Source organism: Pestalotiopsis fici (genome assembly GCF_000516985.1).
Source record: "Pestalotiopsis fici W106-1 unplaced genomic scaffold PFICI_Scf_8, whole genome shotgun sequence".
Lineage (NCBI taxonomy): Eukaryota > Fungi > Ascomycota > Sordariomycetes > Amphisphaeriales > Sporocadaceae > Pestalotiopsis > Pestalotiopsis fici.
In genome coordinates, this window is record NW_006917098.1 from 470,171 (window position 1) to 487,970 (window position 17,800).

At 49.8% G+C, this 17,800-nt stretch overlaps 8 protein-coding genes across 8 annotated transcripts; 3 read left to right on the plus strand and 5 right to left on the minus strand.

Annotated features, from left to right (window-relative positions):
• Nucleotides 1-463: 463 nt before the first annotated feature.
• Nucleotides 464-1,519, plus strand: PFICI_10842 (uncharacterized protein; the record flags this gene model as incomplete). Its single annotated transcript, XM_007839423.1, has 4 exons — nt 464-758; nt 824-1,074; nt 1,129-1,415; nt 1,474-1,519. 4 exons carry the CDS (start codon nt 464-466, stop codon nt 1,517-1,519), a joined length of 879 nt encoding a protein of 292 aa, XP_007837614.1.
• A 467-nt stretch (nt 1,520-1,986) lies between these two features.
• On the minus strand, nt 1,987-3,820 carry PFICI_10843 (uncharacterized protein; the record flags this gene model as incomplete). The annotated part of the gene is made up of 2 exons (XM_007839424.1): nt 1,987-2,589; nt 2,642-3,820. 2 exons carry the CDS (start codon nt 3,818-3,820, stop codon nt 1,987-1,989), a joined length of 1,782 nt encoding a protein of 593 aa, XP_007837615.1.
• A 308-nt stretch (nt 3,821-4,128) lies between these two features.
• On the minus strand, nt 4,129-4,542 carry PFICI_10844 (uncharacterized protein; the record flags this gene model as incomplete). Its single annotated transcript, XM_007839425.1, has 1 exon — nt 4,129-4,542. The coding sequence occupies one exon, from the start codon at nt 4,540-4,542 to the stop codon at nt 4,129-4,131; it is 414 nt and encodes a 137-aa protein (XP_007837616.1).
• A 1,375-nt stretch (nt 4,543-5,917) lies between these two features.
• Nucleotides 5,918-7,480, minus strand: PFICI_10845 (uncharacterized protein; the record flags this gene model as incomplete). The annotated part of the gene is made up of 3 exons (XM_007839426.1): nt 5,918-6,338; nt 6,421-6,695; nt 6,767-7,480. 3 exons carry the CDS (start codon nt 7,478-7,480, stop codon nt 5,918-5,920), a joined length of 1,410 nt encoding a protein of 469 aa, XP_007837617.1.
• Nucleotides 7,481-7,927: 447 nt separating this feature from the next.
• PFICI_10846 (uncharacterized protein) lies at nt 7,928-8,863 on the plus strand (the record flags this gene model as incomplete). Its single annotated transcript, XM_007839427.1, has 3 exons — nt 7,928-8,184; nt 8,265-8,301; nt 8,372-8,863. 3 exons carry the CDS (start codon nt 7,928-7,930, stop codon nt 8,861-8,863), a joined length of 786 nt encoding a protein of 261 aa, XP_007837618.1.
• A 210-nt stretch (nt 8,864-9,073) lies between these two features.
• PFICI_10847 (uncharacterized protein) lies at nt 9,074-11,287 on the minus strand (the record flags this gene model as incomplete). Its single annotated transcript, XM_007839428.1, has 1 exon — nt 9,074-11,287. The coding sequence occupies one exon, from the start codon at nt 11,285-11,287 to the stop codon at nt 9,074-9,076; it is 2,214 nt and encodes a 737-aa protein (XP_007837619.1).
• Nucleotides 11,288-12,019: 732 nt separating this feature from the next.
• PFICI_10848 (uncharacterized protein) lies at nt 12,020-14,587 on the minus strand (the record flags this gene model as incomplete). Its single annotated transcript, XM_007839429.1, has 1 exon — nt 12,020-14,587. One exon carries the CDS (start codon nt 14,585-14,587, stop codon nt 12,020-12,022), a length of 2,568 nt encoding a protein of 855 aa, XP_007837620.1.
• Nucleotides 14,588-15,541: 954 nt separating this feature from the next.
• On the plus strand, nt 15,542-17,485 carry PFICI_10849 (uncharacterized protein; the record flags this gene model as incomplete). The annotated part of the gene is made up of 4 exons (XM_007839430.1): nt 15,542-16,377; nt 16,489-16,722; nt 16,784-17,006; nt 17,159-17,485. The coding sequence occupies 4 exons, from the start codon at nt 15,542-15,544 to the stop codon at nt 17,483-17,485; spliced, it is 1,620 nt and encodes a 539-aa protein (XP_007837621.1).
• Nucleotides 17,486-17,800: the final 315 nt, after the last annotated feature.

Here is a 17,800-nt window from a genome sequence, read left to right on the forward strand (position 1 = left end):
AAAAAAAAAAAAAAAAAAAGACCTGCGATTTTGGGTGAAAAGCATTCAAAACACGACGATGATAAGCAGCGCGAAGGTGGCTAACGGGCAGAAGCGCTCGGTCTTGAGGGGCTTGCGTTGGCCTGTACCCAATTCACGCCCGATCAGAGCGCGGTGGGGGCAGGAGTAGGGTAAATCAAAGCTTGGGGGTGGGGTTGCTGCTGGAGGTACTCGCTAGGCGACGATCAAGCGGAACAATTTACCAAAACTCCCGCTCGATTCAGCGCCACAGCCGCCCGGCTACTACCTACATGCCCAGAGTGCGAACCACGTGAATCTCTGCATTGAAGGCGTTTGACAAGACGACCGATTCCTGGCTTAACCACTTCTCAGCCTCACCAAATATAGAAGCCGTAGTGAGTCTTAAGATCGTTGAGCGCATTAGGCTAGATTTCAATCGAGTTCTTGCGGAACACAAGTCAATATGGACACTCAGGGATATACTAAAATTGCCGCTTTCATGGCAGAACACCCCGAAGACGTCATGGTCCGACGTTTTGCAAACCTCAATCTACAAAACATTCTCTATTTACAAGCTGAAATCGTGGGGCTAGAAAAGGATCTACGAGCGCTTGAAGCCAAAAACAACAGTTCAGAAGACCGAGATAGGCGAACATTTGCCTTGGACTGGTATACGCTCGCTCACATGCACAATGCGCCCGACTCGGGACAGCAATGGGAAAAGTGGCAGCAGCTCCGCAAGGTACTCAAGGAATACAGTCAGTCTGGCCGCAGCAGTTTCCATCCCGAAGTAAAAGAAGAGTGATGCTAAATGACTCTATAGATGATGCTGTATTCCAGTACTGCCAGATTTCAAAGTTTCCTGGTCCTGAGCCACACGAGCTACATAAATTCCAGAGCTGGCTGAGAGAGCCAAGACTAGGCGGCGTATACCTTGTCGGTCGCGATCATGATACCTGGGCACAGGGCGCAGACCTCATGTCTCTCTCCTCTCCGCTCCACCCCAACCGCATCTCCAGATTCATTACTAACAAGGTCTTGCCTGTATATCACCACTTTGTTAATAGCGCCATGGTATGATTACAAGTATGCCTCATTTGCCTGACACATGAAAGTAACCTTGACCAGATGGATAGGGTCCGCCAGAGCCTTTCGCGGTCGAATCGGCCAACACGGCCGAGTCATGCGGACGCTGATATCGTCACATACGAAGACTCTCGTCTGATTGCGGTTTCCAATTTCATCTGCACTGTCATTGCCTCTCTGTTGCCCATTCTTGCAATCATCGTTCTATACTTTGTCGAGAATATGGGTAGTCGACTAGGATTGGTTGGCGTATTCAGCGTTGTTTTCTCGAGTGCCTTGTGGTTCATGAATGATGGAGAGTTGGTCGAAGTTTTTGGCGCGACTTCAGCGTAAGTACATTTGCAATAATGTGTTTGGCAGAAGGTCTGACCGTGATATCTTATCAAGGTTTGCCGCCGTCCAAGTTGTGTTCATCGGTACAAGTTCTACTTAGGCATCAGAATATCACAAGAGTGGCCCTTACCTTACTAGCAATACGACCATATGATGGGGGTGTTTTGAAATAGATTAATTTTACGGCAAACATGCTTGTTAGGGAGTCACTAGAGATGCCTGTGGCTTGGATGCAATGATTGAGGCTGCTTGTATCCATGGTCAACACGATGATGTGTTTTGGTCTCTTGAAAGGGGGGCATCCAGATGAATTGATTACCTAGATATCTCTCATCATCCACAAAGGCTCCCGAGCAGTATTTTGATGACTGAGGGATCCATCCAAAAGAGATTCTTTCCTGTATCAATCATCAATAGGTGTCAAAGTCTGACCATGCATTTAGGGATCCAGCAAAGCGATCGCCCTTTAAACCTGTCGTCATCCTGGTGGTGCACCTAGACTCGACAAAATCCGCGCGGTAGCTGAACCTCGCTCTAAGACCTTATACGGAGGCCCTTCTCTTGGGTCTAAGAGCGACCCGCCAAGGGTGCTCTCTGCGACCCGCCTTGCTGGCTGCCATCGTTTGCCCTTCCAGACTGCTTGTACATCTCGCTCTCTTCACGCAAGCGCTTCGTCTCGTTCTCGAGAATCTGTATCTGTTGCTGACGCTCTCTCTCTTCGCGTTCTGCCTTCTGCTCGGGAGTCTCTCTCTTCTTGGAGAACCACGTGGCAAACGTGCTTACGCATTCCTTGACCCTCTCGAACAACAATTTGAAATGGTCTTTGATGAAGTTGGCCCCAATCATGACATCGACGATATCATTGATGGAGTCGGAAACCCAGAAGTCACGTCGGAATGTGACCGAGCCGCCTTTGAGACGGAACTGCACGTTTCGTAAGATGCCTTTTACAGCTGTTGAGTGTCCAGAGATGCTTCTCAAGCAAGGATCCTCAAAGTCGGAAGATATGCGGCCCAAGAGTCCAAGCTCCTTTGCACAGTGTGAAGACATTACCAAGTCATCCCCTTTGTGCTTTGAGATTTTGAGCTGTGTATCAAGATTTGCCATACGAGGCGCCTTCAAACTCCCGTTTCCATCGTCAAAGAGCAGCTCGCGACCATCAAATGGATTCTAGAGACCTGGTATTAATGGAAGGTTTATTTTGTGACTGCGGAGAACTGACCGTATTGACCTCGCTGTTTATCTGCTTCCAATATGCATTGTTCTTGCGAGCACCACGCCCTCTGCGGTGTCTGCGTTGCGTCACTCGAGTCATTTCAGGGTCATCAGAATCATCTTCTTGACCAAGGGAATTCAAATACAGGTCTTCTGGTATACGAGAATTATGCATATACCTCCGACTGGGCTGTGACTCGTAGAGGAACTCTTTGTCCAAGAAGGGGAAAAAACTGGGCTCTCTATAATCCATTGCAGGCTTGTCGAAGCTTTGGATACCAAGAAATTCCTTGGAATACAACTTTTCTGGCTCCCATCGGTTCGAAGGAAGCCTCTTATCCGGCACTGCCGAGAAGAATTCGACAATCCATTGTTCCAACAAATCCAATGGCTCACGACCCAGGACACACAGCGTCATCCTGTTTGCCGAGTAGTGCTTTTTATGGAATTCAATGAAATTGGCCTGTACATCAATCCCCCGAGACTCGGGAAAAGTCTTTGGAACTTCGTAGTTGCCGGTTGAGAAATGGCAGTACGGATCCTTGGGATTCGAAAGAGACTTGGACAACTGGTTCAGGCGCCATTGGTCGCTTTGTAGGTTCTTCTTATTCTCCGAATCCACTGCATTGAGCTCACGGTCCAAGGTCGAAGATAAGCAAAGAGGCTCGATAAAAAACTGCGCAAATCGATCAAGGGCGCCGTATAGCGGAGAATTGTTATTATCAGATATCTGTGCATCGTCGGTTGGCTTCGCATTGAGCTCGAAAAAGTAGTTTGTCGACGTCCCACCAGTGTATGCATTTGAATACCCCGAGTGGGCGGAAAGGTACTGGTTGTATGCATTCTCGGTTGGGTATTTCTTGGTCCCCATGAACAGAAGATGCTCAACGGCCTGAGCCATGCCGGGCATATCGTCCTCATCGCCGAAACTCCCAACATTGACATCAAGGGCGGCGCTAGCCTTGTCGGTCTCTGCGTCATGGACGAGCAGAGCTTCGAGCTGGTTAGACAAGCGAATAACGCGGTAGGAGCGGTCATCCAGCGAGGGAGTCTCCAGACGGTCTGTAACTCTTTCTACGGATGGTTGTTTATTACGTATCGGAGTACTCTGAGCGTCTGTACCACTTGGCACGAATGCTGGTTTCACACCTCTAGGGGTTTTGTTGGAGCTTGCAACGGACGACATGGTGGTCAACTGTCCTTGAATGCGTAGGGCGTAGTGCTGAAAGGGTGTGATGCAATGCTGTGCAGTTGAGTTGCGTTGAGGGCATAGAGAGAAAGACAGAGGTGGGGGGAATTGGGTACTGTCAGCAATATTTTTGGGAACGATGTTTTCAGCTATGATACAAGCCGGGCGGCAGCGAAACCGACCAATGAGCCAACCTGGTGAGTGGCATACAGTATCCACCCTCTGGCAATGCCATTTGCATGTAACAAATTACATTTAGACAAACGATACTAAACAAGAATGTCTGCGTCAATCTAGAAACTCCATTACTTTACCCTATTCCCCACGTACTGTTCCGAGATGGTCTCCGACGTTGCCAACGATGGAGATACCTTAGAGCCGAGACTTGCGTCCAGGGTCGCACAGCATTTTGTGGTGCCGACAAGGCTCTCAGAAAACTTCAAACGCTTCATTGCTAGAACCTGTGATGACTCTGCGGAACTGCCTTCCAAATTTCTAGCATTTATAGATCCAGAAGTGTGCAAGACGACGAGAGGCTCGAACTTGACGTCTGCAAAATTGTTCAAGTATGGACGCGGCTCGGTGTCTTCCTCCTCTGCGCTGTAGTGCTGTAGGCCGGGCACCTCAACTGCATACCTACTCTCATCTCTCTGGTAGCCAAGATCTGTTTGGCCTCGCGTAGGGGAAAGCTGGGGAAAGTAAAACGTGTTGCATTGCATCTTCTCAGACCGAGCCGAATGCGGCTTGAGAGTTGCGGGGAGGGTTCGACAACAGCTTGTATCCGGTCTTGATCCTGGCTAGGGGGGTATCGCGTACAAGACGTCCTGAGGTCCCAGGTATGTCAATATAGGACGGTCCTGTCCCCGACCAAGGATGCCTCTGCGAGTACCACGTAGAGCGACTGACGTGACGGTGGGGACACTATCCTGAATATTTTTAGTCAGTTAGAACATGAGACACGGTCTGACTTTATGGTGGTTAGCTCATTACCATGATATGGTAACAGGTGATGGCAGACGAGACTCATGGTAATGATTGATTGCCAGATGGTAGCGGAGCATGACGAGGTCATTTATATAATGCGCGTCAATTTGATATGCGCCTCAAAGCTCTGTACTATCGCGAAAGTGCTTACGCGGTCTGTATTTGCGCACAAGGAGAAGCAATTGCTTCGATGAGTTGGATTCGAGCAAACCCCGACGTGGGTACTGTAAGCAATACATAACTCTGTGCTCGATCATATCAGATTCCCCGGTTGGATTCGTGTGGAGAATCATCATCAGCCTCCACCTGGGTTTGGGATCTGGAAAAAAAAGAAGAAGAAAAAGTGGCATTCGCCAATAAGAGCCGGCGATCTCATGATATGTTGTCAGCACGTCTTGGCTTTATTAGAAATCAACCGGGTGGCTCGGCAAACGTCAGTAAGTGGAGAAGTCAGAGCACAAATGTCCGATAGGATTATAGAAGGTAGCACTAGTAGCGATCATACAAGGACCAGTCTTCTTCTCTGCATTACCGCCGATACTGATGGCGACCAAATCTTGCTCCTACCCGCGATCAGCAAGTACAAATGTGGCACTAAAAAGCTTTTTGCTTAATGTATTCTTTTACATTCTACGTTTCTAATAATATAAACCTAACAGTCCTTATACTTCGGTTTATCTTCAATATAATCATTATACTGTGCCGAATATAAAGCTGTTCCGTTTGCGTGTTTTTTTGTTAAAAAAAAGTTTGATTGAAATTTATATATTCGATTCACAATAATGGCAAAAAATAAAAGGATGGAAATTATGCGCATCAAAGGATAAAAGACTTGAAATATCTCAATATCTATACACTCATTATGCTGTAGGTATATGCACCGCCGCGTCACAGAGCTACTTGAGTATTCGCATATCCTTTTGACCCGTTGATTTAGGTAAGACACACTGGCATCTAATGGTTGGCGTGGTCATTATGGCGTTAGTCGAGCTGCATCGCGAGGGAAAAGAACGGATTCTCGGACGTCAGTCAGTCCTAGAAACCCTTGTACAAAGCGATTGATACCCACTATAATCTGATTAGAATCATCTCAACCATGTCTCAACGTGATTACGGCGAGCTCGTAGAGGTGTAGCTACGTCGGGTAACACGCATGTGGAGCTGATGGAACAGTTCAGGAAATGAAAACAAAGACTCACGTCCAAATCCACCCCATGGCGGCATGCCGATCTCGTGCGCTCTCACGTAGGGACGCCATTCAGGCGAGTCGGGGTCTATGGGATACGGACGACTGATGAACGCACTGCGTAAATCCTCGTAAGAGTGAAGCAAACGGCACCCTGTAACGATTTCCTGCCCGCGCATGATGATGTCGAAAGACTGGCTCGTGTTGTCTCCATCGTCCGATGGATACACGTTGCACGGGCGCAAATGCCGGGGGAAGTGTGTAATAATAAACACATCGGTAGGAGGCCCCAACGATGAATCAACGCTTGCAAAGAAGCGGCCGAGGGCTTCCTCCTCCTCTCTCCTAGATATAAGTGTATGTGAATTATTGTTCTCGAGATTTCACGTCTAGTTGGGCACGGTGAAAGGAGCGGCTCAAGACTTACGTGAGATCATCTTCGTCATTCGACTTAAAACCCAACGGGTCCCGAAGGACCTGTTTGGCTTTGTCAAATCGCAGCCGTAGAAGTCGCCCCTCTTTGTTCAGTCCCAGCTTGAATGTTCCCGCAGCGGGGTACAGTCGTTTTGCTGCCTCAATCAGCGCCGTATATTTCTCCTGCGTTTGAAGGGATCGGATAAGTGAAACAAGAAGGTTATCCGCAAGTTCGAGGATTTCCGTCCAATCGTGACGTATGTTGCTCACGAGCTCAAGCATCGTGAACTTCAATCCTGTTAGCGATTATCCCTTCCAAACAACTGGGCTTCAGCCACAATAATAATGGGAAGGCTCACCTCGGTCAAATGCCGCCCATCGGAAACAGACTCCCGGCGGAAAACGGTATGATAGTCATACACACGCTCTAGGTCGGCAGAAAGAGCCATACCTAGATATATCTCACCGGTAGGTGCCAACCTGGCTGTTTTGTCAAAGTATTGCAGCGCGAAGTAATCGTCATCTTCCTCGGGAAATCTGTAGCCGATGAAGGCCGGAGTTGGTATATGATGGAAGTCATGCTGAGCCAGATACTGAACCGAAATCTCATGAACGCCCGAGAAGAGCCTGAATACGGCAGCCGTTGCAGCAACTCGACCGTCCAGGAGCCGGTCATTCAATCGTGACTCGATCGGTGGTAGGTCCTTGGCAGAGGCCACATGAAGACTCGCGCAGTCCGGAAGATCTTCTTTTGCCACGGACAATATGCGAATCTTAGTGATCTTGATTCTAGTAGCCCGAGAAGCGACTTCATTTTCAGCATCGCCATTTTGGATCGCCAATGAGCCCCATGCCCGTACAAGAGACTCTTTAGTAAGACGCTGAGCCAGGTGAAGGCTGTCACGGTATTCTAAAGCCGGTTCGAGATAGGCTTCTATGAACCGCCCGTGCCGTCGCAACAGAACCGTGGCGCTTCCATCAGGTCCCACTGTAGGAGTGCTGTGGACACGGGCGTCGAAGGTCTCGAGACCACAGTCATGTCGCAGGAGGTTTGAAACATGACTTCCGTTCATTTTATGCTGATTGTATGGGATCTGACTAGCAATTAGCTAGCGAAATCTTATGACTCAAATGACAGGACAGGACAAACATCGTTGCAGTGCATTCTGGCTGCGGCAGCTGTGGTCTCAATACCATCAGGAAGATAAAAGAAAAATATGTTGCATTCTTGATGCTCAAAAGAGAAAGAGAAAACTAACCTGGTGCTAATTGAAGAATGCTTAATGATTCTGATTGCTTGGTAATGCGAGGAGGGGCAAAAGGGAACCATCGAGAGTCTTGGCAGGTGATCAGGTGGGTGGGTATACTAAACAGTCGACGACGCTTGACTTTGGCTACTTTGCAAGAGACAAACCATCCTCGGGCATCGAGTACTTAAAACGCGTTGTGTTTTGAATATCCACGTTTCTGATATCCACTGCTCGGGCTGCGCATCATAATCCAAATAACATCTTCTTGCCATGGCGACGGACGAACACCGCAAGACAATGCCGCTGGAGGTGCTCAGCTATGAGCGCATATTGGCTGCAGACAGCGATGAGATACAGAAGATGGTTCGTATACTTTCCAATGAAGGACTCTTCTTCCTGGATATGGCGGGTCCAACTTCGGAAGACTTTTTGGCAGATTTGGCGCCAGTTTACCGCCACCAACGCAATTTTTTCGAACGAACAGCGGAGGAAAAGATGAAGTATCATTCCGGCATATACTACAAAGGGTTCGTAAACTTCATTCACGTATTATGGATTCACGAGACAAGGACTTTCGCGACTTTGTCGCTGACACTTCATCTCCCAGATTTTACACATTTGACACAGGAGTTGAGAAAATCCATGTGAGTGTCCATTTATCTCAGTCTAGTGAAAATTCGCGAATGCAGTTTACTCATCTCTTGCTCTCCACAGTTGGGACGCGAGGAAAAGGTTCAGAATACGCTGGACTTGCCCACAGACTTGCACCCCGTCTCAGAAAAGGTCGCAAGCACATCAGACTTCATCGACAATGTGCTGCGGGAGCTGGGAACAGCAGTGTGCAAGTCGATGGATCCGCCTGTCCCAGCAGCTCTGGATGATCCCGGGAATCCCGGACTGAGCAACTTGTACTTGGCGATATCCAAGGTGAAACCTGGGTCTTTCATCATGCCTTCGCATCTGGACGATGGCTTTCTAACGCTGACCTTCTACGACGAGCCTTTTCTTGAGGTCTTGGATCGCACAACTCAGGAGTGGAAGCTGGTTGAGGTCAATAAGAACATGCCGATTGTAAACGCGGGAGAGGAATTGCAGAGAAACTCCAACGACCGCCTGTACGCACCGCTGCATCGGTGCTATCAGGGGCCGAATGAGATTGATCTTATCATGTTCGATTTGTTTGAGTCTCCTCGAGCCAAGATATAGAGTTGAGTTTGATTCTAATTGACCAAGGGTTATCGGCCGTTTCCGCATCGATTATGCAAAGGTCTGCGTGAATTACTGACGTGTTTTCAAAAAAAGAGACAATGATCTAATGACTGCGAATTATCAAGAAAATGTCCAACATGAGAGGTCGATATCCCCTCCTCCATGAGATGGGACAATCGTTCATAGACTGCTCAAGTTTTATATCTCCTATCCTAGAAATTTCTCGATTTGATCTCGCCCATGCTCGTAACCACCGACGAACTCGCGGCATTTCAAACCATCACCTCTGAGATGATTCAGACAACTTTCATACCTGGCCGCTTTTCTCTCCGTCACGCTCCACAGAGCTGTCCTCTCTTTACCGCCAAGTAGCCTGTCGTTACCGGCTACCCAGACCTCCAAATCGAGAAATGCTCGGGACAATCCGAGCAAAAAACCTCCATTCTTCCGGGGCCTCTGAGCCCAACTCAACAGGGTCAAGGCAAACTTGGCGGCACCCGTGAGATCTTCATTGTCCTGCGCTCCAACGATATCGCCGAGGCAACTGGGCTCAGGGATCTTTTGTCTCTGGAGCATGCTGAGGCCTAGCGCGATGAGATCGGGGCTGTAGCTGGGGCTAAGCTGCTCATCCATGCATGCGATACCCGTGCCTTCAGGTTGGTAGCCCTTCTCAGCTCGGAGGATTTGCAAGCATGTGGATGCGAGCGGTCTGATAGTCTGGTGCGGAGAACTGATCATGTTCTCGAGGAGACATGTGTGCGCAAACCAAAGCGGCCACAATGAACCAAGGTTGGCTTGATCCGGAGCAATGTTCAGCGGCGGTCGAGGGCTGAAGTGACCAACTGTGCTTGGCGACCACTCCTGCATGGGAGGAAACACTGGGTGCGTCACAGCCACATCCCGCCTCCGTACATCAAACTTCTTCTCTACGTTCTCGTAGCCCCCGACCAACGCCCAATATACCTCTTTTGGGTCGGCGATCTTGGTTGCCTTCAACGAGTCAATCCACGTGCTCATGATCTCGACTTCGTTGTGGGTGAAGGCACCGAACATCCTGCCTTTCCAGGCAAGCTCTCTCATGAGTAGACTTTTCTTGCTGTCACCTCGGTATACCCAAGGCTTCGAATCAGCCAGGGCCACAATGAACTCATCCTTCCAATCCTCAACGTTGTCGCCTTTTTCCTGTTCGCTTTTCCTGCCATTGTCTGGCTGGGGCTCCGAGAACCACGATGACAGACTACGGCCTCCAATCCGTGCTCTGCTGGTGCAATGGATCTTGCGCGCAAGATCACCTTTCCTGTGCAAGAACTCGACCAGCTTTTCTTCATAATGGTCAACAGTTTCGTTGTCATCGAGGCTTTGACCAAAGAGATAACCGGCCTGAACACGCTTCCAGGCATTCTCGTAGTCCATCAGGCCTGTTTCACGCACCACCTCCATGAAATTAATAATGTTGCCCAGTGCCATGGCCGAATGACCCGAGTCGGCATTGTCGATGGAGATGTGCAGAGCGTAGTAATATGGCGAAATTCCCAGCTCGGGAAATTCGCGGTTGGCTTTGTAGCCGCTGAGTGCTGGCGCCTCGTAGTGTAGATTGAACCCCAAGATCTCGGGCAGGAAGTCGTTGGGAAAGATGGAAATGAGCAGCTGCCCAATTGCGTATCGCCAGACGGACTCGTCGCCCATCCCGTGGCGCGGGTCAAGAAAATCGGCCGAATCGCCATCCGGGAGGTCCACGCCAATACTGTGCAAGAGCTCCCGGTACAGCACAATGTGGTTCTTCTCCATATCGCCGTCGCCAAGCTCCTCGGAGAATATCTGCCATGCGTTCTTGGTCACAGTCCGTAAGGCGAACGGAGTGGTGATCTGATGCGTGCGGGACAGCCACGCTCCGTCAGTATAATTCCATGGGGCGCTATTTACCAGGTACTGGCGAGCATCCTCAAATGTTTTGCAGAGTTCACGATCGCCGCCAGCTTCTCTTCTTTGCACGTAGGACTCAAACTCGTGCAAGACGTCGGCCTGTTCCGCCTCTAAGAACTTGCGCAATGCTTCGGGGTCGAAGTCCTTCATGCTCCGGATGCTCCGCGCGCGCGGCTTGTAACGCGCCATCAGGAGACCTTGTTCCAAGAGCGACTGTAGCATTTGGCGCGCTTCTGGTAAGACTTCAGGGAATTCCTCCAGGTTTTGCAACTTGTAGTACATGTCTTTGTAGCGTTTCATCCGCTCCTCCATCTTGGTCTGAAGCCGTCGAGACAGGATCTTCTCTCGCGGAGCTGGAGGTTGGCGCTGTTCATGGCCTTTGCTGGAAAGAAAAAGGCGGCCGCGGTGAAGTAAGTAGAGAACTAAAGTCGTGATAAGAAGTGCGGCAATAGAGGAGGCACCAGGGGTGTGAGCCATGGAGAGAACCACTGTTGTCATGATGTTGCTGGCCTCTGCTGGGCTGGGGATGCTGATTCTGGGATGTCGAAAATGGCTTCGGAAGTAAGAGAGGATGAATGGGGTGCTATAATAATATGAATGTCAAAGAAAGAATAAAATGTGGGAGGATAACAGATTGTGGAAGGATTATATGATTACCTTGTATCCAGGCATTTAAATCGTGATTCCTTCCCGTCGTGTTAGATCCAGGCACTGAGGTAGGTATGTATGTCATAGATACAAAGCCTTGTGATGATGTGTCTCGTGGGATCTCCAGTAAATACATTGCTGTGTTTATCTGAAGAGTGTCTACATAAATGGATATTTATGCATCCCTACAGATTGCCTCCACCAGACTTTTGCATCAACCCGGCGATGGCGTGCTGAGTCAGTGCATGGCCGATCACGTCGCCGAACAGGTTCACAAAAGGGAATCATTTTGACTGGTAGATACTTCAATAGACTCGATGAGTAGCATTGATTAGCCGACTTTCCCACTACTTTTTGCGATATTCTAGCACAATTGCCAAAACTCATGGCTTTTCGATATTCTCACATTATTACAGTCGACACCTACCCAGGCAAACTTCTAGAAGCAGTACCTTTTGCCGTTATACCCATACATCCCTTCACATACTAATTTTGTCGGCACAGTGTTTCTGATTAGTGTTTGTCATGCAAGTCCAATGTGATCTAACCATGCATAGTCTGGATATCGTGAGAAACTAACGACTAGAGTCCCAGTGATGCGAGCTTGGAGATAGCCAGCTCAAACAAGTGCAAGAAATCCTTCTCAGTCTCTGGACCTCGGAAATATTCTAGCTGGTGTTTCACGAGCACCTCAAGCTCAGTGAGGAAGTGCGGAAGCTGTTCAGCAATGGGGTCGGCCAGTGCCAGACGGTGTGTATATGCCCAATGAACAGCATGTAGAACTTCGACAATATTCAGACTGTCCCAGAGATTGCCGCCTTCCATGAGGTTATTAGTCGGAGAATGCACTACATATGCCAAGCGTATTCCTGGCGGGATAAACAGTACGTCATCCTGCTCGAGAACAAAGAGTTTATGTCTTCCGTTTGGAGTCCAGTTTCTTCCCATCTCAGCGAGACCCTCTGCCTCTGCGATAGCAGTCTCTTCCGAGACAAACGTGCACAACATGACGCCGTCCAAGTTTCGTAACCACATACCACCCATGGCGACGACTCGTGTGCCGGAAGAGGCGCCGGCGAGGCTTAGGGCATTGAATGTAGAGTCTCTACTTACCAGACTGATGAGTCTTGAAATGATCTCTTCGTTTGAGCCATTTCTTGCTGTTGCTCTTCCTTCCGATCTTTCTGTAGCTACTTCGGATGCTCTACCTACAATTGCGTCTTGGACTCTCTCTGCAAGACTGTCAAATAGGCGAAAGCGTGGGAGCATTGTAAAAACTGGTCGGTGCGACCGAGTGACGTTGCGAAGATCGGCAGTGCTGAAACTCCGATCGTGATGCACTGTGCAGAGTATGGCCATGAGAGACTCGTTGTGTGGAGCTGCTGGGGATCGGTGTTCAAGCAAGCAGGTGTCGACGGACGCGTCTGTCTTGGTGTCACGCCAAAGCGTTGCAAATTCTTGTATAGTGTGCATACCAGAATCGGAGAACGTTTCCTTGACGACAACAGGTTTACGGAGGACTTCGCCCTTCTGCCCTGCTGCCAAGGCCTCATCGGAACTCAGATAAAATATGTCCGCTTCTGCGCGCGACATTGCTCCGCCACGAGGTAGCTTGCTGTCCGGTTTTGTCCATACTGATGCCCACCTAGTGGAAGGACTGAGCCATTGCGTACAGTGATTTCGCTGGTTCTGCTGATCCCCGGTCCCGGTCCCGGCTATCTGGATGTGTGCCATGATCAAGTCGCGATAGCGATTATGGAGGCTCTCTTCCACCGTCAAAGGGCCCTGACTCGGGAGTACCGGAGGCGACTCTATGCGCAAGTCTTGTACACTCATATCCTGCGTTGGACAGGCGGGTGAGGTGGAATGGGATAACCTCCCACCTAGATCCGGGCGGTGGTTGGCTGACGGCATGTTCGAACTTGGAGCATCAGCAGAATTTCCTGTTACCCATTCAAATGTATCAGGAAGGTCGCATGAATTGAATAAATCAATGTCTGAAGCAAAAGTTGGGGTAAATACGTCCACCAATGCGTCCCAACCTTGCTCATGTGAACGGTCGCACCTTTCACTCGGAAACATGTGTGCAGTTGAGGGAGTGATTGATGTCGCCTCGGTAGATGGACTTCTGGATGAGAATGTGGATGAGCGTACGGCTGCTGGATCTGATCTTGTCGTGCCAATTGAGTGTGGATGCTGTGTCTCTGGAAGCAGCACAGGGGGGGTCATGGGTACGTTCAAGGGGCATGATCGCAAATCACGGTGACCGACATCCAAGCTTGGCGTATTTTTCGGTGAGGCTTGGTATTGAAAAGCCGGGATGGAAGGATTACCAGAGGTAAAATACACGTTGGGATCTGCATCTATGGCTACGTCCAGCGGCGAGGACGGAGCGCCTTCCTCACCTCGAGCTGTGAGCAGGCCGTACCTGTCCCTTCGGAGAAGATAGATTTCATGATGGCTCGGCCGTGCACTTTTGAGTAATGTACCAGCCTCATCAATAGGAACGAGGCCATCCTCACTGGTTACCCATTGGTCCTGGGCCATGACGTTGGGGACCGCCAAGGCCAGGGTTATGAGATCCAGATCTCTGTGCGGCTGGAGCGGTGCCTCGTTTAGGGTCTTAACCCTGCAGTCTTGGATGCCCTGACAATGGCGGGCCAGCAAGACGGTGTTCAAACGGGGAAGCAAGTCGACGAAGAAACGAGGATAGGTCGCCGCGCAGGCTCGCAGCATGTTCATTTGGACCTGGCTGGCTTCGTTCCAACCATAATGGAAAACCACGGCGGGCGACCAGAGGGCAGAAATCAGGGCAAGGTTTCGGAGACGGTTGGTCTCGTTGTATGCACGTTTCCGTTTCCGACCCGTGCCTTTAATGCGCGACCTGAATAGACTGGCCGTAGCCAGAAGCTCGTTCCATCGGGAGTCAGGGTCTGTTCCGTGGCCGTGAAAGCCGATTATCTCAGCCAGGGAGCTGAGGGTGGAGATGCGTATGTCGAGATGCTCAACTTGACCCAAGAGATCGTCTCGGAGGGCGGCGAAAGTGGATGGGGGGCCATCATTGGACCATGCTTCATGCAGTCGCTGGATCCAGGAATGCGTCTCCTGGTCAAAAGAAAGGCGGGAGTCAGCCCCATGTTGGACTGTCATGGCAACCTGGGCTACCAAAGATTAGCATGTTTTTGGGGAACATCTATGAATATCGTTCATGGGAGTGTAGCTTATCTAACAGTCTAGCGAAAACCAGTCTGCTCAAGCTGCCACATACTACACTTTTGGCTCCCTCTAGCCCACGATGATAGCTATAGCCTGCGCACGGATCGTGATGGAAGCAGTGGATACATACTTTAATGATAGTCCGTGCGCTGTTCTGAAAAAAAGAAAAAAGAAATTCTAAGTAGGTAATCGAGAGTGGGGAGTGAGTCGCGGAGGATAAACGATGATTGTATTTAAGCACAGAAATCCAAATACTAAACGTATAAAATTCTCCACGATGCAGAACAGTATACCTTCTCGTCATCAGGAGTTGCCTGCAGCTGTGTGATGGCGCGGTGTCCAGGTACTTTTCGACGGCAGGCATACTATAACCCTGCCAAGGTAGAATGAAATTCTAGAAGGACAGCCTTAGCCGCTGGTGGGGCTGTAGTTGTGGCCATAGAATAGAGCCTCTCAATGTTCTCGGATAGATTTCTCCAATCAACCAGCAAAGAAAACACTCGTGCGTACCTACATACCCATAGACGCAAAAACCCTGTCGCCAATATGCGGGGGGGATCCCTCAGGCGGCGCGGGTTAGATGAGATTCAGTGGGATCGGATGGTGCGGGCACTGCACGGTACCAGCCGGAATGCTACGTAAATCTGCATCTGCGTATATCTGTCTGTCACATAGCCCTAGGGACGTCAAGTACGCTTATGCCCAGGGACGACTTCTTGCCTTTACCCCTACACTCTGATCCCAGCCTCCTGCCCGAACTGACCTTATCTCCGAGTCTGTCTGACCATGAAAATTGTCGCTACATAAAAATCTGCATTCCCTCATCATTTCAGTTACAATCCCCCACAAACCCCAAAACGAAAGTCTCGAATCACAAGTACCATCACAATGTCAGCACAGACCGCCACCGAGTTGCATGACTTGCAGAAGTATCGCGAGACGCCGCCAGCAGATGTGCATATTTCCCCCGCCAGGCCCACAGCAGATTCAACATCCGGAGTGGAGGAAGCGGCCGCCGCCGTCCCAGCGGTCGCAACAACGACGACAGGCATTCACCCGAAGAGCAGGGCAGTCCTCATCATTACCCAGGCCTGCGGCCAGTCATTCTTCAGCAGCTACTGTAATGGTATCGTTGTTGTCGCGCTGCCGGCTATGCAAGCCGAGCTACGCCTGGATGAGAGTCTTCTTGTCTGGCCAAGCTCCAGCTACTTCCTAGTTGCAGGGTCATGCCTCTTGTTGGCTGGTTCTATTGCTGATGTTGCTGGTGTTAAGAAAGTGAATCTGGCAGGGTCTTCCCTCAGTGCCCTTGCCGCGGTTGCTTGCGGCTTAGCCCGCAGTAGTGGGCAGATCATTGCTTTCCGTGCCGCACAAGGACTTGCGTATGCCATTATCACGCCTTCATCCATCGCCCTCATTTCCAATAGCGTGGAGGAGGGACGACCCCGCAACATAGGATTTGCTTGCATGGGATTTTCTCAACCTATCGGCTTCTGTTTTGGCCTGATTCTTGGCGGAGTGTTCACAGACACGGTAGGCTGGCGGCCAGCCTTCTACCTGGCTGCGGCTGCTAGCAGCACCTTGTTTCTTGCAAGTATTTGGGCTCTGCGACAAGAACCTCGATTTGATTCATTTCCGTTTATTTGGAAGAGACTCATTCAGGACATAGACGTAATCGGAATTGTCCTGGCAAGCATCGGATTAGCTTCCATATCCTATGTGTTGGCGTAAGTATCGACGAATGATCGACACGGTCTTCCCATTCCCTACCACAGCCACCAACACGCGCACACACAGAGAACTAGTACACGTGGGAGGTATTAACTGCTCGAATTCAGGTCCCTGTCAGCTGACGTCGGCAGCATCCACGATCCGGCCACTATCGTATTGATCGTCATAAGTGGTCTCTCGGTCCCGTGCTTCGTTGCCTGGATGCATCGTCAGGAGAAGAACAACCGTAATGCACTCATTCCCAACTCGTTGTGGCGCAGCCACGTCTTTACTAGTTGTTGCATCATGGTACTTTTGACCAATGGTCTTGTCAATTGCATGGAATTATACAGTAGCCTGTTGTAAGCTTTCTCAGCTTTACTCTGCGTCTATATACTGATAATTATTCTGCCTTTGTTGAAGCTTCCAACAGGTCCAAGGTCTGTCGGCTGTTCGGGCCTCGCTTCAAGTCGTCCCGTCGCTCGTTGCTGGTGCGCTCACAAGTATTACAACCGGCTTTTTTGTTCACCGTATGCCAGTCTTGTGGATGCTGTTGGCCGCGTCGGTGATGAGTACCGTTGCACCACTTCTTATGGCAGTGGTCCAGATCGACCAGCTGTATTGGGAAAACGCCTTCTTCGCTCAGGTGAGCTAGAAAAAACATTTTCCATATTCTCATCACGCTACATCGTGACTTTCATCATCGTTCATAGTATCACTGCATGCATTATGTGAAAATACTGCAGGGAGCCAAGCCCTTACCGCCCAAAGGTTTATTAATGGTTTCTCTTCCGACAGATCCTCGCGCCTATCAGCTGTGATATCCTTTTCACAATCGGTCTACTCATAATCTCGGATGTGTTTCCTAAGCAGATGCAGGGTCTCAGCAGCGCTGTCTTCAACACATGTGCGCAGCTCGGGAGTGCCATCGGCTTGAGTGTCGCGCAGCTCATCGCGGCGTCCGTCACGAATGGTTCAACTTTTCTTGATAAGTCTTCGCCTGACGCACTAATGAAGGGGTATAGGGTTGCCTTCTGGACTATGTTCGGTTGGATGGCATTTGTCTGTCTAGTGTGTATCATGGGAATGCGCCGGGTCGGTGTTATAGGAGTTAAGCGAGATTGATCAGGTCGTAGGTTACTGTATGTTCACCAGCGGTATGGGGAGTACGCAGGTAGTCTCGCTACCGGCATTCCAGAATTGACCACAAGTCATCGCCTATCCGAGACCTCCTGACAACGTGCACTCTCAGAAACTATCCTTGGACACACACTCCGTTTTAGGAATAAGCGGAGATCTCACTTTTGTTGCATTAGGATAGCCATGAGATTTTATAGGTTCCTTGAGTATTGGCCAGGGCTTTTACGGTCTCTTAGTTCATTTGCTGCATACATATCAGGATTACAAGAGTCTGTAAAGCTTTAAACATGTACTACGGAA